The 24653-nt window shown below is 42.0% G+C and overlaps 1 protein-coding gene across 2 annotated transcripts in view; it reads right to left on the bottom strand.

Moving 5' to 3' along the window:
- The window catches only part of CSF1R (colony stimulating factor 1 receptor), a 92735-nt gene that overhangs the window by 27942 nt on the left and 40140 nt on the right, over positions 1 to 24653 (bottom strand). For both annotated transcript variants that reach the window (XM_033926910.1, XM_033926911.1), the window contains 7 exons: positions 23895 to 24010; positions 22725 to 22836; positions 12312 to 12499; positions 11468 to 11580; positions 9382 to 9508; positions 6621 to 6725; positions 1431 to 1541 (listed from right to left, as the gene is read on the bottom strand). In XM_033926910.1, the coding sequence (XP_033782801.1) occupies positions 1431 to 1541; positions 6621 to 6725; positions 9382 to 9508; positions 11468 to 11580; positions 12312 to 12499; positions 22725 to 22836; positions 23895 to 24010 (872 nt within the window). The remainder of the gene's footprint in view (positions 1 to 1430; positions 1542 to 6620; positions 6726 to 9381; positions 9509 to 11467; positions 11581 to 12311; positions 12500 to 22724; positions 22837 to 23894; positions 24011 to 24653) is intronic.

Below are 24653 nucleotides of genomic sequence, written 5' to 3'. Positions count from 1 at the left end.
ATTTCATTCACCACTATAAAGTATCTTTATTTGAATCCATTTACAGTGTTATTGCTATAATTAAATACCCGTGCAACGCCGGGGCATCAGCTAGTAAATAAATAAAACAAAATTTTGGCAACATTTGCTTATTTCTGATCTGAATAAGAAGGGTTACTTTCGAAAGTTATATAGTAACATAGTAAACGACGGCAGATAAAAACCCGAATAGTCTATCCAATCTGCCCCACCGTACATGCTGTATAAATTAATAATTTAGTTTAAATGGTCCTTTTTATTAGATATTTCTGGGCCGGAAACCCAGAGCACTGCCCAGTAGTGTGCTTAGGTTCTAGCTACTGGAGTCTCCATCAAAGCTTACTACAGCCCATCTTAACCATCACAGCCATTGAAGCCCTCCCCAGCCCGTCCTCAACTGAATGCCCATATTCGGGACACAGACCGTGCAAGTCTGCCCAGTACTGGCCTTAGTTCCTTCAATATATACCTATTATTTTCTGATTAGAGATCCTCTGTGTTCATCCCATGCTTATTTCCTCTCCACCTCCCTCGGGAGTTCATTCCAGGCATCAACCACCTTCTCCGTAAAGAAGAATTTCCTAACATTACTCCTGAGTCTACCACCTCTCAACCTTATTTCCTTTGAGATTTTATGTTTTATTTCTATATACAGCAAAACCTTGGATTGCAAGTAACTTGGTTTGCAAGTGTTTAGCAAGACGAGCAAAACATTTGATTAAATTTTAATCTGATATACAAGCAATGTCTTGCAATACAAGTACATACAGTATACATGTGTCACATCATCACAACTGAGCCAATGGGTCTTCTCTCTCTCACTGATGCTGCAGGAGTGTAGTGACTGTTCGAAATGAGCGAGGTCTTGCAATACATATAAATATAGTATTTTGTATTAAAGTTTTTGGGTTGTAGAACGAATCACCTGATTTTCCATTATTTCTTATGGGAAAATTTGCTTTGATATACGAATGTTTTGGATTGCAAGCATGTTTTCGGAATGAATTATGCTCATAAACCAAGGTTTTACTATATTCTATAAGGGAGTGAATAAGTACCATAGTATGTAACTGGAAGGGGATGTACAAGGCATTGGAGCATAGAGAGGACATGGGTTTGTTTCCTACTTATGCACATATGTTCACGTTATAAAATACACTTAGGGATGTCAACTTATGTCAGCTATAGACCTGGGCTAACTGGACATGCCTAAATGTAGATGCATCAATGCCAACTTATGCAAGTGTTCTAAAACAGCAAAAGTAAATAAGATACTCCTCCCCCCTCCCCCCCCAACTACTTTAAAATGGAAAGAAATTATAAAACCTGACCTTCCAAATGATAGAGAAAAAAAGCCCTGCATAATCTTCCAGAGCCCTGCTAAGGAATGACCTCTCCCTCCAAGTGCTCACCTCCATACGTGCATGCTCCCAGCAGGTTGACGATATTCTCATGGTGGCCCAGGTGACTCATGATCTTCAGCTCAGACATGAGGGCTTCTTTCTCATCTACATGGGCGCTTGCTAAAGCAAAACAGGGGGGGGGGAAAGTCATTTAATTTACAGCCGAGTGAGAACAAATTTGAGAAAGCTCATCTCACAACCGCAAGGGACAATTTTCAAGTTGTTCATGTTGGAAGAGAGACCACGAGCAAGTTTAACAATGGTGGTAATTCTATAAGATGGGTACTAACTTTTAAGCACCAAATATGCACATTAATGACCGGATTACTGGCATATACATGTGTATATACACACATACACATAATTTAAGTGCGCTAACTTCTAGGTAGGTAATCCATATTAGAAACAGGAACACTCAAATGACAATTTTTTTTAAATCTTTATTCATTTTTAAACTTATAATAAGTGTGATAACATATCCATACAAATAACCATAAATATATCACTTAATAATCAACAATGATACATATAACATTCTCTTATCTCCCCCCCTCCCCACCCTTATCTATCATATAATCAATACTTATACAACATGTACCAATAAAAATACCCTCCCTCCCACCCCATAATTGAACTTGTAAATTTAAGGGAAACAAGATTTTTCTAATCATTACAATACTTTGTTAATGGCTCCCAAATATCTTGAAATTTCCTGAAACAACCCTGTTGTATTGCAATAAGTCTCTCCATTTTATAAATATGACATAAGGAGTTCCACCAAAAATTATAATTTAATCTATTCCAATTTTTCCAATTATATGTACCGTATTTGCCGGCGTATAAGACGACTGGGCGTATAAGACGACCCCCCAACTTTTACAGTTAAAATATAGAGTTTGTTATTTACTCGCCGTATAAGACTACCCCTTCTTCCGATTCGCGACCCCCCCCCCAAGCCGGCAAAAACAGCTTTGCACCGCAGGCCCAGCCGCCCAAGACGAGTCGGAGGCCCCTACCCGCCGCATCCTGCACGTGGGCAGACTCAGCACAAACGCTGCTGATGGCCCCAATCGACACGCTGACCTCCACGCGCACGCTGACCATCTTCTCTCTGCCTGCACTTTCCCCGCGGCCCTCTTCGGCGACTCAGCAGGGGCAGCGATCAAGACAGGCTGCAAACGTCGGGACCTTCCCTCTCTGAGTCCCGCCTATTTTGTTTCAACTTCCTGTTTCCGCATAGGCGAGACTCACAGAGGGAATGACCGCCTGTCTTGATCGCCCAAGGCTGGGAGGAACAGAAGATTTCTGCAAACACCATCGGGGCAGAAAATTTAACGGGTCCATCTCGCCGGTCCTGTGCGGACCGGCAGGAATTTTCTGCGGACCGGCACCGGGTGATGTAAACAGTACCCGGCGTATAAGACGACCCCCGACTTTGGGGAGGATTTTAAGGTACTGAAAAGTCGTCTTATACGCCGGCAAATACGGTAATTTGTTGAATGGCAACCCCAGTCATTATAAGTCTCAAATGACAATTATAGAATCTCTTTTAAATACAGCTTAAGAAGTTCCAAAGGTGATTCAAAAAAAGTAATGGGAAAATTCAATAATCTTAAATTATAGGCCCTTGAAAAATCCTGCAAAGACTTCACTCACATATGGATAGAAAGACAGTCTTTAGTAGTAGCAGAAACAGCTGATTGTGTAGAATCTAATTGAGGTAGAAACAACGAACAAGCAAACAGTGGAGACTTTCAAAACACACGTGTACGCGTTTAATTCAGAACTCTGTTTATTTGTGCAGTGGCTCGACACGTGTGTGTTTCGGCCTAAACGGAGCCTTATTATTAGCACAATATATTGTGCAGAATACAGCGTATTACAGGTAAGGGCAGAATCGGAGATACGCCTATGCATTCCCCCCGGAAGGTCCCTCCTCTCAGACACCGCCCGCAAACGCTCCTACAGCCACTTCATTTCCCATCTCTGGAACCAACTCCCCCCGCAACTCAGACTACAGAACTCATTAATGACATTCTGAAAAATGGTAAAGACCCTCCTCTTCAACTAAAGGTCACCCTCAGTCTACACCCCCCCCCTTAAGCCCCACCTCTACTCTTCTCTCTCCTGTCTATCTTCTCTCTAAATTTCAGTATAGTCCTCTCTCAGTCTGTACTCTAATAAATTGTATTTAAACTCAAATAACTTGTATTTAAACTAAACTACTTATACTTAAACTCTGCTCTTAATTTGCTGTATACTCCCTGTATTTAAACTACTGCACAGTCTTGTATGTCCAAACATTTAAATCTATTGTATAATCTTATATGTCCAATTACACTCCATTATGTATGTTTACTTGTAGACCGTTCTGAGCTACTGGGAGGACGGGATAAAAATCTAAATAAATAAATAAAATAAAATTCTCAAAGGACACAATCTCTCTGGAGGAACAAAACACATGGCCAGGCTAGGTTCCGACCTGTTCCAATAACATAAATCCAGAGACTGTATCCTTTCCAAACTGTTTGCTGTGCTTGTGATAGAGCATTCAATTAAGCAGAGTGTGTGTTTGAGGGAGCTCTGTTTAGTCTGCTTATCATATCTCCGACTGCTTTCTCAGAACAGCCCAGTCAACATGGAATGAGGCAGGCCATGTAGGCCGAAACACGTGCGTGTCGAGCCACCACACAAATAAAGCAGAGTTCTGAATTAAATGAGTACACTTGTGTTTTGGAAATCTCCACTGTTTGCTTGTTCGTTATTTGATTGTGGAGGCGACCCGCCTGGTTTTTCTTGTCACATTCACTTTGGAATCTAATTGAGGCTCCGTATTTTCTATCTGTTGCTCTGATACTAGCATTTTAGATTCCTGGTCTATTAAGTTTGCAACAGTTTGCTCTTCGGGCAGACTGGAATAGGCAGGTTTTTCAATGTCCAATGACAAAGGCTGACCATCTCACAGGTCCTTGCCTAGGTACCTATGCCTAGTCTATTTTATAAAGAGGGGGAAGGACAAAGGGGTCTTATACACATATCTTATAATTAGAAGTTCTGATATTCAGATAGTTATATATCATTAGGGAAATATATATATAGGGGTCCATAGTTATGTATATAGTGGTCCATCTTGGGTGAATCTCCATATATAGGGGTCCATTTTGGGTGAATCTCTTCATAAAGGTGGTTAATAAATCCCCAATAAATAATAATTATAGAAAATTAAGAAGGGTCGATATTCAGCACTGGTTATCCAGGTACCTGCTTAACTAGCATTCACTGGGCCAAATCCAGTACACTCCTTGATAGCATCACTGAAAATTTGAGCAGACCACCTCAGCACTTTCTGGTTAGTGCCAGAATAGGCCGGGAGTGGAACTTGGAGTTTTCTGGGCACCTCTGATATTAGTGGTGGTACCTGGGTAATCCTGGAGTCTATCATGTCTCCAGATATCCAATGCTGATGGAAGCCAGCATTTAAAGAAACACTTTCCACCCCGACTGACAATCAACCAGATCATTTCTATTTAAATATTCAGCAGTGCTAGCTATACACTGTTCCCTCTAAGCTGAGCAGAGGCCCTTTACCTACAGTCCTGCCGGGAGAGGGGTGCTGTTTCACCATCACATTTTCAAAAGTGAGGGGCCAGAAAGCTCTGTAGCACTCCAGGGAACCTCCCTGTCCCTAATGATTGAAAACATGCCACCTCCTACTGGTAGCAAAGTAGTTGGAAAACACCAGCTCAGCTTAGAGCAGTAGTCTCAAACTCACAGCCTGGGGGGCCACATGCGGCCCACCAGGTACTATTATGAGGCCCTCAGTATGTTTATCATAATCACAAAAGTAAAATAAAACAGTTTCTTGATCATATGTCTCTTTAGCTATAAATGACAACATTATTATTAAGGCTTAGCCAAAAGGAAAGATTTGTACACTGTAAGAGTTTTACTTCATGCAAAATTGTCATTTCTTTAATAAGACATTAACTACTTTTTCTGTGGCTCTCCAAGTACCTACAAATCCAAAATATGGCCCTGCAAAGGGTTTGAGTTTGAGACCACTGGCTTACAGTTAGTGTACAGTGGTAGACACCTACCCTGTTTCCCCCAAAATAAGATTTACCCTGAAAATAAACCCTAACATGATTTTTAAAGATGCTCCTAATATAAGCCCTACCCCAAAAATAAGCCCTAGTTAAGATCAACCCCTGAAGCAACCCCGACACTACCCGACTCTATCCCTGACACCAGTGTTGCCCAATTTGCCAATCATCTTTCCTTCCTCTCTTCCACCCCAATTCTTCCTCTTTCCTTTCTCTCCCCCTCCATGTGCAGCATCTTTCCTCGCCTCTCAACCATCCCCTTGTGTAGCAGTTCCCAAGCCCCCATAAAACAGTGGCAGCGCTCTGAACGGGCTGCTTCACTGCCTTCCCCACCGGGCCTTCCCTCTTCCGCATCACTGATGACTTCATCAGTGACAGGGCAGAGGGAAGGCCCCTGCAGGGAAGGCAGCAAAGCAGCCCGTTCAGAGCATTGCTGCTGCTGTTTTGGATTCTTTTGGAATAGAGGTATGTCAGGCTCATAGTGAGAGGGTCAATGGGGCTTTGCTGCACAGATGGATGGGAGGGATGAAAGACACTGCAGAGGGAAGGCCCGGTCTTGGTGGGGAAGGCTACGAAGCAGCCAGTCAGAGTGCTACTGCTGTTTTGGAGGCCTTGGGAGCTGCTGCAGAAGGGAATGGGTGAGAGGCGAGGAAAGATGCAGCACATGGGGGGGAGGGGAGAGAGGAAGAATTGGGGTGGAGGAGAGGAAGGGAGAGATGATTGTTGTACAAGAATAAAAATAAGACATTCCCCGAAGAAAAGTCCTAGTGCGTTTTATGGAACACAAATTAATATAAGACTCTGTCTTATTTTCGGGGAACCATGGGTATGTACCTTTGTAAAATACCATGAGCAAAGCAGTAGACATTGCACCTAGATTGAAGCCATGCACATGTATGAAGGGTGTAACATATGCACATGAGATGGAGGTAGAGTAAGTCAGGAAGATTTTAAAAAATAACAACATTGTTCTGAGAGAAAGACTGAAAATTACTGTCCCAACTCATGCCAAATCAAGGTGCCTTGAAACAAAATAATACTTAACTCAGCAAAAGAAAACTTCTTTGAGTTGTATGGAAACATCCCAACAACTTACATTTCAGCATCTTCACAGCTACTTTAAGAACAGATTCTTCCTTCCCAAGGCCAAAGGCAGTGGCTTCCAGCACCTTCCCAAATGCTCCTGCTCCAAGAGTTTTTCCTGTAAATATTCATTTAAATTAACATACCATACTATCCTATGGAATGATTCCTTGCATGTGGTGAAACCATTTAATGAACAGATGTAAGAATTGATCAGAAATGTTGCATATTAGCTTTTGATCCCTTCTATCCTAAAAAAGAATACAGTTTTCTTTAGTAAAATCAAGATGACAGGAACTTTGGCCAGCATTTGTTAAAGCTGAAAAGCCTCTGACAGACTAAGGGCCCCTTTTTACAAAGCCATGGTAGCAATTCTCCAGCAGCAAATGCACCGAAGCCCATAGGAATGGGCTTCAGTGCATTTGCTGTGGCAGAATCGCTATCACAGCTTTATAAAAGGGGCCTTAACAGTTTATGCAAGTGTTGAAAAATAGTCTTTTAGGCTATGATCACTTAAGCATTGCTTTCTCATTATGTAAAAACATAAGGATGAGCTGACAAGAATCTAACACTGCTTGGATGGACAGTAGGGACTTCGCTGGAGAGATCAGAGACAGCTCATCACAAAATTTGGATCAAGTTTCAAACAGTGCTGCTTAATTTCCTTCCCTAGGATTACTGTCACATCTGTTATTCCAGTGAAATCACAATGTCTTAAAACTAGCAAACAAAGCTGAAAACACAATTTGGAATCTGACGAACTTGGACTTCAGAAATGATGAGCAATTTGTTGCTTGGAGATGAATGGATTGCTCAGTGGAAGGATATATTTGACAAGAGAACACTTGAAATAGGATGCAGTCAATTTATTGATTGTGAGATAAAAGTACCTAGAAGAGACTGGATCCAAGATGGCCGCCGGCTATCTGCACTGAGTAACACACCTCAGAGCATTTCTTCTACTCTCAATCTTTTTTGGAAGCTTAATCGCTATTATCTGTTTGAACGATGCCAAAGAGAAGAGGCCAGAGTGCGGCTGATGCCCCGGATCAGTCAGCTTTGGCAATATTGAGGAACTTGTGAAGCGGATGCAAAGTATCTCGAAAGCATCGGTGGCTAGCCCACTGGAGATGCTGATGAAGGGCGGGACTGAATCGAACACCCTTGGCCTGAATACAACCTTGAGCCCCGACGTAGGAGCGCCACCCCTGCAGCCTCAGACTACCAGCTCAGAAAACCTGGAGCTTGGGTTGTTCCTCTCTCCGGAGACAAATGAGGTAACAATGAGGAGTCTGGAAATGGGCTTTCCTCAATTGCAGGAAAGCCCTAAAATGGAAACAGGTTTTTTCATCCTCGAGGAATGGACAACTTCAGAATAAGGAGCAACAGGAAGGACAACAGAATGGTGAGCATTTGTCTACAATGCAACAACAATTTTTTCTAGCTAAACCCCCATAAGTGACACTTGAATCTTTGTGGGATCTTGTGGCTAATTTGGGTAAGTCCATAAATCCCCATTTTCAATTTAAAGACAAGAAACTTAATGAACATACTGAAGAGATTAAAAACTTAAAGCTGGAAGTGAATGCCTCTAAATCGTCTATGGAAAAATCTGAACAGAAATGAAGGACTCTTAAACAAGTTCAAGAGACTTTAATAAAAGATAATACAAATTTAAGAAGAAAAATTGAAATGTTAGAGTATAATTCTCGAAGTAATAATTTGAGATTGATTAATTTCCCTAGGGTTACTACTGTAACGCCTAGGGAGATGTTAAAAAGATATTGAGACAGGTAAAATGACTTTCTGCTGTGCAGGAGTTAAAATATGGAACTCCCTTGCATTCTTCTAGTTAATTGCCCTCCTTGGCAAAGCTGATGAACTGTTTACGACCTTTTTTAACATGGTTTTAGTTTGTAGACATGATTTTTGAGGATTATTTGTATGTCTATGTTATGATCTAAATCTAATCTAATCTAAATCTTGGGTTTATATACCGCATCATCTCCGCAGATGGAGCTCGACACGGTTTACATGGTTAGGGAAGGAACGGAACTCCAGTGGAATTATATAAGTATGAGAGAAGAGAGGTTGGTGTGAGAGTGCCAGGAGCGGGACGGGGTGATGATTTTGGTTTTAAATTATGTATGTAATTCTGTAAATCGTTTAGTTTTAAACGGTATAGAAATTTTTTAAATAAATAAATACATATTTGTTGGAAATCTTAGAGGTACCTGAAGAGTCTATACCCCCGTTTTCACAAATGTATTACATACCAAACAAAGATCAAGATAAGCAACAGATTATAAATCAAGAACAATTGAATATCTCAACTTTGTTGGAAATGTCTGATAAAGAGACAGCAAGACCCGTTACGATACTCACAGTGGCCTTTTGAGGACATGCCTGGGGGTCCGGACAGCTTTTCAAAACCCAACACTTTGTCCGGGTTTTAAAAAGAAATTGCATCGGGAGGGAGCATCTGTGCATGCGCAGAAGCAATGTGGTGATGTCACGTGTACGCACGCATGCGCTAATGCCTTTCTGCCTGATGAAAAGGCAGTGGGGGGAGGGCAGAGCTGAGGGTGGAGATGGGTCACAACGGAGCGGGGATGGGTGAAACTGGGTGGGCCTGGATTTTAGTTCAAGTTTCAAGTTTATTTATAATTTGATAGATCGACCATGTAAAATCTAGTAACCCTAGTCATATATCAAATCCTTTCCCTGACCCTGATGTTGTAAAGTCAGTTATGCAGGGAGGGGCCTTCTCTTACCAAAGGTCAAGTTGGTTCTGGGGAACTCCCACTTCTCATTGTATGGTAATTGTGTTGGGTCAATGATGATATAATTGTTGCCTCCACTTGAATCAATGATTTGCCAGCGGGTTTCATATTTTGGTTTCTGTTGTGAGAGAAATTGAACACTGGATGAAATGCAAAGTCATCTTGTACCATTCTTGTTATTTTAATTTAGCTTAAAATTAATTTAAAACAGTATTTATGACTTTCCATTCTTAGCACAAAAACAATATAGAATAATTATCCTGGTTGCTGAGAAGCCAATGAAACATGCATAAAACAATGGCATTGCCATGTCATCACTGTTGTTAGTGTCCAGAGAGTGCCGGTCTGTAAAATTAAAGCAGTTTTGATGCAAATAAAAATAATTGTCTGTAAAACTGTACCATGCTGGCCAGAATCTATTCAGTGGCAGTTACTCTAGGACTAGGGGACATGCAATGAAGCTACTAAGTAGTAGATTCAAAACAAGCCAGACAAAATATTTCTTCACAGAACACATAATTAAACTCTGGAATTCGTTGCAGTAGAATGTGGTGAAATCAGTTAGCTTAGCGGGGTTTTAAAAAGGTTTGGATAATTTCCTAAAAGAGAAGTCCATAGGCCATTATTGAGATGACTTGAGGAAGTCCATTGCTTATTCCTAGGATAGGCAGCATGGAGTCTGTTCTTCCATTTGGAATCTAGCTAGTTACTTGGGACCTGGGTTGGCCACTGTTGGAAACAGGATACTGGGCTTCACATTTTAATTAGTTTTAAATGATGCGGTCATTTACTGTGCCGATTAAAGCCAATTAAACCAAATAATTTAGACAGTGGTAGGGTGCCCACTGCCACCTAACTTACGGCCTATTCATAGACCTCAGCGGTATAACTCTGTGTGTAGTAGTCTCCACACACAGGTTAGCAACACCAACCTCTTCATCGGTCTAATATTCTTTTTTTATATATATATTTCAAGCTATTTCTTCTTCTTTTAAAGTGCTAGTGCTTAATAGTGCATTTAAATTTTTAATAAATACTCATAAACATGGCTAGGGGTACATATTCTGACATAGGACTATGTTTCACCACAGGCTATTTCAAGGAAATCCCCCTCTAGATTGCCGGTTCCATGTTACCCATATCGTTATGTTCTATCTGGAAACGATCATGAAAACACACTTTCACAAAAACCACCTTAGCTCAGAGATGAAAACAGATATCAACAAACAGGAAAAAGGATGTTACTCGTGAGGTTTCAAGCTACTCAACGACACCTAGCGTGTCTCAAAAGAACTTCCCATTGGTGCACAATTCAAATTGTTCTGGAATTTTTTGAACAGACCTTGTTTAAATAAATAAGAACATAAGAATAGCTTTACTGGGTCAGACCAATGATCCATCAAGCCCAGTAGCCCGTTCTCACGGTGGCCAATCCAGGTCACTATGTGCCTGGCCAAAATCCAAGGTGTAGCAATATTCTATGCTACCAATCCAGGGCAAACAGTGGCTTCCCCCATGTCTTTCTCAATAATAGACTATGGACTTTTCCTCCAGGAACTTGTCCAAACCTTTCTTAAAACCAGCTACGCTATCTGCTCTTACCACATCCTCTGGCAACGTGTTCTCCGAGTGAAAAAAAAAAAAAATTTCCTCTTATTGGTTTTAAGAATATTTCCCTGTAACTTCATCGAGTGTCCCCCTAGTCTTTGTAATTTTTGACGGAGTGAAAAATTTTGTAGACTTCCCTCAACTGTCTCTTTTCCAAGCTGAAGAGCCCTAACCATTTTAGTCTTTCCTCATACGAGAGGAGTTCCATCCCCTTTACCATCTTGGTCACTCTTCTTTGAACCTTTTCTAGCGTCACTATATCTTTCCTGAGATAAGGAGACCAGAATTGAACGCAATACTTCAAATGAGGTCGCACCATAGAGCGATACAGGGGCATATAGGAATAAACTGGAATATCTAGAGTAGACATCTTTAATTATTCCCATGCCAGTACAGAATTAATCTGACCTCGACTGTTCATAAATACCTTTGGTGTGTGAGAAGCCAAATAAAGTGAGCAGAGACTTACTTGCTTGTATTTGTAAAGCAGCACGATGAAGAGAATGAGAAATAATACAGTTGTTATTACACATCCTATGAGGACTGGGCTAAAGAGCTCATTTGGGATAAGGCGAACTTCTCCTAGAGAAAAAAAAAACCCACACAAAATAAAATCAGAACTAGACAGAGACAGCATTAATCTTCATCGTTTCTGATTCAGAGCTATTTTCAACCTTTTTTGGATACAATGGTGTGGTAGCCATGTCAGTCCAATGTTAAAGGTAATAAATAGAAATAAGGAAAACAGACTGGCTGATATTCAACCCCATGAGAGAGATCTGAGCTGCTCACAGGCTGGTGGGTAGGGGGCAGGGAGAAGGGAGTTTCTTTAAATCTAAAATATAGTTATGTGGGTACCAGCGATATTCAGTGCTGGCACTTGCATGGCCAAGCAGGAACGTTACAGAGGTATGGGGGAAGAGAAGCGGTGCACACGCACAACAGTGGATGGGGGTCGGGGGCAGGGAAGGAGTAGGGGTAGGGACAGAGAGGAGGACGGGTGCCTGCACCCTCACCAAGACAGCGCTCGGGTCGGACCTTACTACGCTACTGCAAGCGCTGGACTATCAACTAGAAACATGGAGAGCTGAGCATTTTAACGTGTACCCATGATTTTCTGTTCTGATGTCATCAGGAATTTCCTTGTCTTGTCTAGATTTTTCTTAATTTTTTTTTTTTAAAATGGAAAAATTGTTTATTTCTGTACATTAGTCAACTGACCCAATTTTAATTGTATCTCGCTTAGTAGTTTTTGATAAGCGAATGTATCAAATTTTTAATAAAAACTTTAAAAAAACTTGAGTACAGCTTACCAAGAACCACTGGGCTGAGTGTCTCTGAGTGGTTTCCCACACTATTGGATGCCACACATCCATAGGTAAGATTGTCCTTGACCTCCTTGAGAGCGAGTGTGCTCCTCACGGTGACCTTTCCAAAGGGGATCTTACTCAACACCTGGACATTGGTATCCTCCATTATCAGCATGTCATCTTGATCACAACTGAAGAAACAAAGAAGAACATTTTTAGAAAATGGTTATCCAAATGAGGCATGACCGATGTACCTTCATCTTTGCTTATAAGATCTATTTTAGAAACAGTTAACCTATTTTTCAGGCTTTTATGCTTTGATACTCAATCAGAAAATTATTATGTATAAAAACACACTTTATAAAATATTATGTTTATGTAAACTTTATATACCGCCTTTACTGACAAGCAGGCCAAAGAGGTGAATGGAATCTTTTATTAACAGAGATTTCCTGACGAACATTCTTGAATTATACCTTGCGTTTGAATACATTTGAATATTTATTTATTTTTATTTATTTTAAAAAATTTCTAACCCACTTAATCCTAAACGGTTTACAAAATACAAGCATAATCATAATCTGACATACAAAAATTAAAACAAACGCAGCATAACATCTAAAATTCATCTCAACCAGTAATAAACGTGAAGATTCCATACTGACAGATTAAAAGTTCAGAATCACGCTTTTGGGGACTTACAATGTACTGTAGTGTTCTATAATCTAATAATTTGGACCTTAAGGGGTGGAGATTCAGGTTCTGACACAAATGGAACAGTTCTGGAGTTTGAAACACAAAGGTCAAGATGGAGGGAATTCCATAAGGTAGAGGTAGTGACCCTAATGCAGGAAGATACTATACCATACCATATTGTTTCTTATTCTCCCCAAATGTCAACTAGGAATCATTGCGACTTACATAAGATTAATAAGGTTAGCAACATAGACATTATGAATCATAGCAAGACTTTAATGAAAACAAATGTGATTTTAGCACCTTCCTAAACTTAAGATAGGAGGAGGTCTGATGTAAGCAGGTTAGGAGGCAGTTCCAAATTTTGGGCCTTGAAACTCGAAGGTGGATTCGAAGAGTGATTTCCTCCAAACTTGACGTGAAGAGGGAAGAGGCAATTTATAGCACCGAGTCATTCTTGAGTTATAGAAGGAGTGTGAAACTTGGATGGCTGAAGTTAGCTCAGTCAAGCTTTCTCTATATGTAGCCCCGTGAACCATACATGCAAGATCAGGCAGAATGTGATTGAATTTGGAGGTGAGAGGGAACAACTAATAGATGGCGAGAAGAGGTGTGAAGGAGGCGAATTGGAGTACATGGAATCGGAAAACTGTCAAGGAAGGGCAGAAGTCCAGAATGAACAATTTGGTGAACTAGAAACAGAATCTGAAAAGACATATGCTAGGAAATAGGGAGCTGTTGCTGGTACATGAAAAGTGGGGAAATTCATTGCCTCTTACCATTACAGTAGTGGTTCTCAACCTAGTCCTCTGGGCAAACCTGACCAGTCAGGTATTTAAGATATCCGCAGTGAATATGCTTGAAAAAGTTTTGCATGTACTTCTATGCAGATATATCTCATCAACATTCATTGTGGATATCCTGAAAACTTGACTGGCCGTAAGTGACAACCCTAAAAAAAAATGTGAAATGCTGTGGGTATGTTACTCATTTCATTGAATGTACCAAACTGATAAATATTGCTCAGAGAGTGAATCACTTCCCCTAGCTTCAACAGCAGACTTCAACTCCAGGGTACACTACTTCTCAAATCTAACCTATCAGTGCTTACTTTTGGATCAAGTTTTGAACAGTGTTGCTTAACTTCCTTCTCTAGGATTGCTGTCACTTTTGTTGCATGTGCTGTTAGTCCGAAGTCTTAAAACTAGCAAACAGAGCTGAAAACCACAACTGTGAATTTGAAGAATTTTGACTAGAAATCTCTCTCATATACTTTTACAATGATTTGGAATGGGATTCCCTCTTGTGTTAGAACTCTTCTCTCCTTCCAGATTTTCTGTAAATCTATAAAAACACTGTTATGTCAACAATTCTTAGAAAATTGTTCTAAGGAAAATTAGTTATCTTCTCTGTAGGATGTTGGATGAGGGTCTTCATTAATAAGTTATTTTCTCTCTAATCTAACTACTTTTATTTTGATTATTGATTTTTATGTGAATCGAGTCGAGCTCCTTTTGGCGAGATGACACGGTATATAAATCCAAGATTTAGATTAGATTAGAAATGGTAAGTGATCTGTTGCTTGGAGATGAATACATTGCTCAGCAGAAGGATATACAGTAAAACCTTGGATTGCAAGTAACTTGGTATGCAAGAGTTTTGTAAGACAAGCAAAACATTTTATTAAATTTGAACTCAATATACAAGCAATGTCTTGCAATACAAGTTCATAAAGTATACACGCATCACATCATCACAACTGAGCCGATGGTTCTTCTCTCTTTGATGCTGTGGGAGTATAATGACTGTTCTAAATGAACGAGGTCTTGCAATACAAGTACATACAATATTTTGTATTAAAGTTTATGGGTTGTGGAATGAATCGTCTGATTTCCATTATTTCTTATGGGGAAATTTGCTTTGATATACGAGTGTTTTGGATTATAAGCATGTTTTTGGAATGAATTATGCTCGTAAACCAAGGTTTTACTGTATTTTCATTTAGGTGCTTAGATCTTTTGCATGCCACCCTCTCTATTTTGACTTTGTTTATACTTATTGGCATTTAGAGAAGTTCAGAGCAGTATACAGTTTATTTCTATCGGATACTCTAAGTATTTCCTGTATCTGCCCCAGCAGGTTTACAATCCAACTAGGGTACCTGGGGCAATGAAATGTAGAAACATGATGGCAGCTAAAGGCCAAATGGCCCATCCAGTATGCCCATATGCACCATCCACTATCTTCTCCTCTCCCTAAGAGATTCCACATGCCCCTCCCAAGCTTTCTTGAGGGTTAAGTGACTTGATTATGATCAAATGGAGCAGTGATGGGATTGAACCCATAACCACAGGGTGCTGAGGTTGTAGCTCTAACCACTAGATCACTTCACTTCACAACCAATCAAGATAACCTTTATTCTATGCAATCACTGTGGTGCTTTAATTCCAAGACATACTATTTGGAGGCTTAAGGCTTGCCCCATCTGTCTTCAACTTGCCAGTATTAAGGAGGAGCTCTGCAAACTTAAACAGGAATTGAATACAATTAAAGCAGCTTCCATCACTCCACAAAATCATACCAACTTACCACCTCTACCTCAAAGAATAAAACAGCCCAGGAATAAATGGGTCACAGTAGGCTCAGGAAGACTGCGACATATAACACAGAAACATCCACCTTCACTAATATTACCTCTACAGAATTCCTTCGCTCCACTAGTGCACTGCGATACTCAGGAAAACAGAAGGGAGGTGGGACTTGAACCAATGAAGGAAACTCAAGAGAACAAGAGCACCCTAAGTACAAATAAAAAAGCCAAAAACAGAAAACTGTTGGGGGATTCCATCATCAGAGGCATTAACCTTGGAACACAGGGCGAGGAGACCAAAATAGTGAAATGTCTTCCAGGATCCTCAGCTACCAGGAGTTCCAGGCAAATACTGACTATAATTAAGGAAGAAACTAAGGATTTTAACACTGATGTTGTTATCCATCTGGGAACAAATGACCTGGCCAACAACTCCACACTTGCAGCACAGAAAGCTTTTCGGGAGCTTGGTGAGGGCGTGAAACCTTTTGTAAAGACTTTAGCTTTTTCTGAAATACTGCCTGCATATGGAAAAGGAGAGCAAAGAGTGAAAAACACAGAGGACTTTAATAGATGGCTCAGAGCCTGGTGTCATCAAGAAGGCTTCAGGTACATAGGAGGATGGGGAAATACATGGAAGGACAAGAAGCTATATTGCACTGATGGGCTACATATTACTACAGCAGGAAAAAGAAACCTTGCAGAGAAATTTAGACAATATTTTTCTAGGCATTTAAACTAGAAGGTGGGGATGGTGTATGTACTAAGGACAATTATAGAGACCACCCCCGGCAAAAGAAAAGATGTGATAGTAGTAAAGGCTGCAACATAAGCAATATCAGCAACTCATTTCTTAATATTGCAACAGAAAGTGAAACGACACAAAAATCCATACGAAAAAGGAGATTATTGCTGAAAAATAGCTGGAAAGCGATGACCACAAATGCTCGCAGTCTAAGCAACAAAGTTCATGATCTGCAAGCCCTGATATTAGAGGCAGATCTAGATATTGTTGCTATCACAGAGACATGGTTCAGTGAATCACATGGATGGGATGCAAACATACCGGGATATAATCTTTTTAGGAAGGACAGAGATGGTCATAAAGGTGGAGGAGTAGCTCTCTATGTAAAGATCAATATCCAAGCGACCGAAATGCAAGGGACCTGGGGAGAGGAAGAAGCGATATGGATTGCTCTGAAAAGAGAAGATGGAACTTCTATCTACGTGGGTGTAGTCTACAGACCTCCGACTCAATCGCAGCAAATTGATAAGGATCTGATTGTGGATATCCAAAAGTTTGGAAGGAAAGAGGAGGTTCTGCTGTTGGGAGATTTCAACCTGCCGGATGCGGACTGGAATGTTCCGTCTGCGGAATCGGAAAGAAGTAGGGAGATTGTGGATGCCTTTCAAGAGGCTCTGCTCAGACAAATGGTGACGGAACCCACAAGGGAAAAAGCGATATTGGATCTGGTCCTCACAAATGGAGAGAGTATCTCTAATGTTCGAGTGGGTGCTCACCTGGGTAGTAGCGATCATCAAATGGTTTGGTTTGATATAACGGCTAAAGTGGAGAGCGGCCGCACGATACTTAAAGTCCTAGATTTCAAACGTACGGACTTTAATGCAATGGGAAAGTACCTGAAGAAAGACCTGTTAGGATGGGAGGACATAAGAGAAGTGGAAAGACAGTGGTCTAAGCTGAAAGGAGCGATAAAAATGGCTACGGACCTTTATGTGAAGAAAATCAATAAAAACAAGAGAAAAAGGAAGCCAATATGGTTCTCCAACGTAGTGGCTGAGAAAATAAAGGCGAAAGAGTTGGCGTTCATGAAATATAAAAAAACCCAAGAAGAGGAAAGCAGAAAGGACTACAGGGTGAAACTGAAAGAAGCCAAGAGAGAGATACGTTTGGCGAAGGCACAGGCGGAAGAACAAATGGCTAAAAATGTAAAAAAGGGAGATAAAAATTTTTTCAGATATATTAGTGAAAGGAGGAAGATAAAAAATGGAATTGCTAGGCTAAAAGATGCTGGGAACAAATATGTGGAGAGTGATGAGGAGAAAGCAAATGTGCTAAACAAATACTTCTGTTCTGTGTTCACAGAAGAAAATCCTGGAGAAGGACCGAGATTGTCTGGCAAAGTTACACGAGAAAATGGAGTAGATTCTGCGCCGTTCACGGAGGAGGGTGTTTATGAGCAACTTGAAAAACTGAAGGTGGACAAAGCGATGGGACCAGACGGGATCCATCCCAGGATACTAAGGGAGCTCAGAGAGGTTCTGGCGAGTCCTATTAAAGACTTCTTCAACAAATCTCTGGAGACGGGAGTGATTCCTGGGGATTGGAGGAGAGCGGATGTGGTCCCTATTCATAAAAGTGGTCACAGGGATGAAGCAGGAAACTACAGGCCGGTGAGCCTCACTTCAGTTGTTGGAAAAATAATGGAAGTGTTGCTGAAAGAAAGAATAGTGTATTTCCTTGAATCTAATGGGTTACAGGATCCGAGGCAACATGGCTTTACAAAAGGTAAATCGTGCTAAACGAACCTGATTGAATTTTTTGATTGGGTGACCAGAGAGCTGGATCGAGGACATATGCTAGATGTAATTTACTTGGATTTCAGCAAACCCTTTGATACAGTTCCTCATAGGAGGCTGTTGAACAAACTTGAAGGGCTGAAGTTAGGACCCAAAGTGGTGAACTGGGTCAGAAACTGGCTGTCGGACAGACGCCAGAGGGTGGTGGTTAATGGAAGTCGCTCGAAGGAAGGAAAGGTGACTAGTGGAGTCCCTCAGGGTTCGGTGCTGGGGCCAATCCTATTCAATATGTATGTAAGTGACATTGCTGAAGGGTTAGAAGGAAAAGTGTGCCTTTTTGCAGATGATACCAAGATTTGTAACAGAGTAGACACCGAAGAGGGAGTGGAAAATATGAAAAAGGATCTGCAAAAGTTAGAGAAATGGTCTAATGCCTGGCAACTAAAATTCAATGCAAAGAAATGCAAAATAATGCATTTGGGGATTAATAATAGGAAGGAACCGTATATGCTGGGAGGAGAGAAGCTGATATGCACGGACGGGGAGAGGGACCTTGGGGTGATAGTGTCCGAAGATCTAAAGGCGAAAAAACAGTGTGACAAGGCAGTGGCTGCTGCCAGAAGGATTCTGGGCTGTATAAAGAGAGGCGTAGTCAGTAGAAGGAAGAAGGTGTTGATGCCCCTGTACAGGTCATTGGTGAGGCCCCACTTGGAGTATTGTGTTCAGTTTTGGAGACCGTATCTGGCGAAAGACGTAAGAAGACTTGAGGCGGTCCAGAGGAGGGCGACGAAAATGATAGGAGGCTTGCGCCAGAAGACGTATGAGGAGAGACTGGAAGCCCTGAATATGTATACCCTAGAGGAAAGGAGAGACAGGGGAGATATGATTCAGACGTTCAAATACTTAAAGGGTATTAACGTAAAACAAAATCTTTTCCAGAGAAAGGAAAATGGTAAAACCAGAGGACATAATTTGAGGTTGAGGGGTGGTAGATTCAGGGGCAATGTTAGGAAATTCTACTTTACGGAGAGGGTGGTGGATGCCTGGAATGCGTTCCCGAGAGAGGTGGTGGAGAGTAAAACTGTGACTGAGTTCAAAGAAGCGTGGGATGAACACAGAAGATTTAGAATCAGAAAATAATATTAAAGATTGAACTAGGCCAGTTACTAGGCAGACTTGTACGGACTGTGTCTGTGCATGGCCGTTTGGAGGAGGATGGGCAGGGGAGGGCTTCAATGGCTGGGAGGGTGTAGATGGGCTGGAGTAAGTCTTAACAGAGATTTCGGCAGTTGGAACCCAAGCACAGTACCGGGTAAAGCTTTGGATTCTCGCCCAGAAATAGCTAAGAAGAAAAAAAAAAAAAATTTAAATTGAATCAGGTTGGGCAGACTGGATGGACCATTCGGGTCTTTATTTGCCGTCATCTACTATGTTACTATGTTACTCTTCCAATTGTACCTCACAGGTTTTTATTTTTTTAATTTAGCATTTATCTCACGTCTTTTCAGTAATAGTTCAAGATGCATTACATTCAGGTACACTAGGCATTTCCCCATCTCCAGAAGTCTTGTGATCTAATTCTGTTTCTGAGGCAATGGAGGGTTAAGGCCCAAATTCTATATATGGAGCCAAAAATCAGTGCCTGAAAAAAAATGAGCACTAAGCTTTATTCTATAAATGGTGATCTGAGCTGGGCGCTGTTTAGAGAATAATGCCTAGCTCTGGGATCTGTGCCAAACTTTTAGGCGCAAGGATTTAGGTCAATGGAAACCTGGGGTAAATCCCCGATCTAAATTACAAATTCATGGAACCCACATGACCTGCTCATACCCATAAACTAAACTAAACCTTAGGTTTGTATACCGCACCATCTCCATAGTCATGGAGCTCGGAACGGTTTACAGAAATTGTGGTGAGAAAGGAACTCCAAGGAAAGGATGAAGATCAGAGGAAAGAAGAATGTTTAGAGCAGTGATTCCCAACCCTGTCCTGGAGGAACACCAGGCCAATCGGGTTTTCAGGCTAGCCCTAATGAATATGCATGAGAGAGATTTGCATATGATGGAAGTGATAGGCATGCAAATTTGCTTCATGAATATTCATTAGGGCTAGCCTGAAAACCCAATTGGCCTGGTGTTCCTCCAGGACAGGGTTGGGAACCACTGGTTTAGAGGACTAGAATGTCAGAGGAGGAGGGAGTGTTAGATTTTTGAGAAAAGCCAGGTTTTCAGATGTTTACGGAAGAATTGGAGAGAACTCAGGTTCCGAAGAGGGGAGGTAAGGTTGTTCCAGAGCTCGGTGAATCTGAAGGGGAGGGAAGTCCCCAGCTTTCCTGGGTGGGAAATGCCTTTTAAAGAGGGGAAGGATAGTTTCGATTTTTGGGTAGGTCTGGTGGTATTAAGATTTGAGGAGTTCCAAGAAAGTGGAATTAATGGAGGAAGGATGCCGTGGAGGATCTTGAAAGTTAGGCAGATGCATTTGAAGTGGACTCTGGAAATTATCGGAAGCCAGTGAAGCTTGGATAGGAGCGGTGTCAATCCCATGTCAATCAAAGTACAGGCTCGCAAGAGGCACAAAAAGAGGCACAAGGGGTCTTCAAGTTCTGAGCAACCCAATTTCTATTTATTGATGGACCCAACACAGGCTGCGTTTCAGCATATCTGCCTGCGTAAGGGGTTGTTTAATATAATCCTCATGAGAAATCAACAAAAACAGCCGATCAAATCAAACCAGGATAAAGGCTTTAGAGTTGCTGAAATGAAAGTCTGTTCTCCCTCCCCCTCCTATGGCCATGATCCATTTTTCATATCTACGCATTAGAATTTACATGCACATCTTTGTAGAATACGCCTAGTAAGATGTGTGAATAAATTCTAATTGTTGTCAATTAGCGCTGATAATTGATTATTAGCGCCTAATTTTTTGGCATTAATTGGTTTGCTATTCAATTAAATTGTGCATGTAAATTGGGCACATGTCCAAATTTGTGTGCACAATTTTATGAGGCCTTATATAGAATCTGGGGGTATGCGATTTGGCTGAGGTCAAAAGGAGCTATGGCATGATAAGAACACATTAGAATTGTCATACTGATCTCTAGCCAGTGGCGTAGTAAGGAGGGGCGCGGTCCACCCTGGGCGCTGACTAGAGAATGACACGGGGACAAATTTTCCCCGCCTGGCAAGTTCTTTTCCTGCCGCTGCCCCATTCCTGCGAGCTCCGTCCTCATCTGCACAAGCCTTAAACACTTTAAAATCATAAGTAGCAACATTCTAGAGCTCAGACTGTGATGTAATAATGCCTCATTCCACCAATGCCTAAGCTCCGTCCTCATCTGCACAAGCCTCAAACACTTTAAAATCCTAAGTAGCAACATTCTAGAGCTCAGATTGTGATGTCATAATGCCTCATTCCACCAATGCCTAAGCTCCGTCCTCATCTGCACAAGCCTCAAACACTTTAAAATCCTAAGTAGCAACATTCTAAAGCTCAGATTGTGATGTCATAATGCCTCATTCCACCAATGCCTAAGCTCCGTCCTCATCTGCACAAGCCTCAAACACTTTAAAATCATAAGTAGGAACATTCTAGAGCTCAAACTGTGATGTCATAATGCCTCATTCCACCAATGCCTAAGCTCCGTCCTCATCTGCACAAACCTCAAACATTTTAAAATCATAAGTGTCCGAGGCTTGTGCCGTTAAAGCAGAGCTTACAGGAATGGGGCAGGGACAGTGACGGCAACAAAACTCGCAGGGACGGGATGGGGAAATTGAGTTCCTGCGGGAATGGGGAGAAATGTGTCCCAAAGTCATTCTCTAGCGCCGACTTGGTGGGAGTGCTGGCACCCCTCCTCCTCTCTGTCGCCCCCCCTCCTTCCCCCTCCCCCTCCCGCACCTTCACTTTCCCCCTCCCCTCACCGTACCTCTAGTTCTTGGCCGGCAAGAGCAGCAAGTCCAACCTGCTGCTCGCAACAGTGTCGGCTCTCCCTCTGATATCACTTCCAGGTCCCGCGCCTATGAAGTGACATCGCAGGGAGAGCCAACGCGGGCAGCAATTTGGTGATGCTGCTCACGCTGGGGAATTTAAAGAAGTAGAATGGGAAGGGAAGGGCGTGGCATGGGGGGCTGGGAAGGAGTTTGAGGGGGCAGGGAAGGGGGCGCTACTGCTCTGGTTGCCTTTCGCTCTCGCTATGCCACCGCCCCGGCTTCCATTGATTCGCAACCCGCTGCTCTAACCACTAGGCTGCATCTCTACTCCGCAAGTGCATGGTCTAATTATAACTGAGATATTTACAGTGGTGCCTCGCATAAAGAACGCCTCGCACAGCGAACGCTGCACACAACGAACTTCATGTCATGATTCATACAACTAACTTCGTTTCACACAACGAAGTCGCCCGAGCTTCCACGATCGCTGCCGATGTATTGCAGGCACTGCAGGCAATCGTTAGTCACTGCGCTTAACGCGTTTCACATAACGAACTTTTCGCATAACAAACTTGCTCCTGGAACGAATTAAGTTTGTTGTGTGAGGCACCACTGTATTTTTATTAGACTAGAAGATAACAGAGGAAATGGTTCTCTTACCTATCTACCTGTCCAGGACACCGATACCATCTTATTTTTGCAGCAGGGTAGCCAGATGCTTTACAGTGAATCTCATATGAGGAGTTGAAGCTCATAGAAGCAACAGGAGGCTCTGAAACAAACAGGGACATAAAGGTCAGTTCCTGTTACACAGCTCTGATTATCCAGTGGCTACCTGTTGAGAAGAATCAGAAATAATTGCTATTCACGTCTAGTTCTGTGGTCATGTAAACAGATTTCCAAAATCACATTCGCACATGCTTGGAGGCCCTCCAGATGTGGCCCCGAGCTTGGGAAACCCAAACTATCAAGCTTTGAAATAGAGAATGACACGGTGACTGTTTCCCATGGCTAGCCGCGGGTAACCTGCAGTAACAGCAGGGGGTGGGGGGAAATCAACTGGTTGCTGCGGGTACGGGGACAAGGCTTTTCACCACCCATACCTGTTATGCCCCAGTCCTGCCTCCCCTACTGCCTGCTCTCGTCGGGCAGGAGGGCATCCTTGCACCCGCCCAACGGTGATTTCGTAGAAGCTTTTCAAAACCCGGACAAAGTGCTGGGTTTTGAAAAGCAGTCCAGACCACTGGACATGTCCTCAAAAGCCCTACCCATACCAGAACCCGTAATATCAAGACTAGAATGCCAGATATAGCCAATCTTTTCTCCAAACTATGTACCATAAGCATATGCCTACACAAACCAAATTATCTGTGTCATGAACCCTTTTGAAATAACATAATCCCTGGATATGGTCAGGCTCTTCTAAATGATAAATCACATTGAATTCCTTCTAATCTAGTATTTCTGAGTCGCCCTATGCCTAAACGGGATCAAGGTGACTTACAATATGAGGAATTACAGAACATATATGCTACATTATAGCAGTTTGAGGAGGGCATAATTATGAATGAAATAACAGGGAAGAGAGAATAAATACTAATGCATTGTAATATGTAGGTCTTTGTCAGTTACTAATTGTTGCAAGTGGATTTATTTTGGAAGGAACCGATATTCAGATCAGCCAAACATACTGCATTTGGCATGGTTTAGAAAGGAATGTGAAGATGCCTTTGTTATTACCTCCAATGTCCTCACCATAGTCACCACCTTAACATTATGCTTTTTTTTTTTTTTGCCTTCTAGAGCCCTTCACCTTGACAAAAGACTTACGAAGTAGGGAGACATTGTAAGTAATCGAAGCATTGGTTTCAGAGTTTTCAGCATAAAAAGTGTACAGTCCACTTTCAGTATCCTTCAACCGATTCAGGAGGAGGCTGAACTCATATCTGAAAGGAAGAGAAATGAAAACAAGAAGTTCCCTCTAGTTTTACCATTTGCTTTTCTCTGGAAAAGATTTGGTTCTATATTAATACCTTTCAAGTATTTAAATGTCTGTATCCTATCTCCCCAGTACATATTTAGGTTTCCAGGTTATAAATTGTGTCTCTACCTGACCCCACCCCCTGGCACTATCTCAGTTGCATTTTTCCAGGTGACAGGTGCTACTACTCTAATGCTTTCACCTGTGTTCATGCTAGATACCTTTGCTTGGATGCAATGGAGTAGCAAGGGTAGGAGGCACTTGGGACAGTGGCCCATTCCCTCCTCCTCTCTGCCATCCCCAGCTCCTTTCGTGCCCCTCACACCACACTTGCGCTCTCCCTTCCCACCCCCATACCTCTTTAAATCTTCACCAGCAGCTTTTTCGGCCTGCTGCTTGCGCCGGCTTTTCCTCTGATGTCACTTCCTGGGCCCCACGACCCGGAAGTGATTTCAGAGAGATCCAGGCCAATGCGAGTAGCAGACTAAAGTAGTTGCTTGCGCTGGTGAACATTTAAAGAGGTATTGGGGGAGGGGGCAGGGATGGGAAGGCACAAGCGTGGCATGTGTGTGAGGGGGGGGGCGGAGCGGTGATAGCGTCCCCATCAA

The sequence above is a fragment of the Geotrypetes seraphini genome, chromosome 18, assembly GCF_902459505.1.
Source record: "Geotrypetes seraphini chromosome 18, aGeoSer1.1, whole genome shotgun sequence".
Classification (NCBI taxonomy): Eukaryota; Metazoa; Chordata; class Amphibia; order Gymnophiona; family Dermophiidae; genus Geotrypetes; species Geotrypetes seraphini.
Note: the sequence above shows the minus strand (reverse complement) of the source record. Positions and strands in the feature narration are given on the sequence as shown.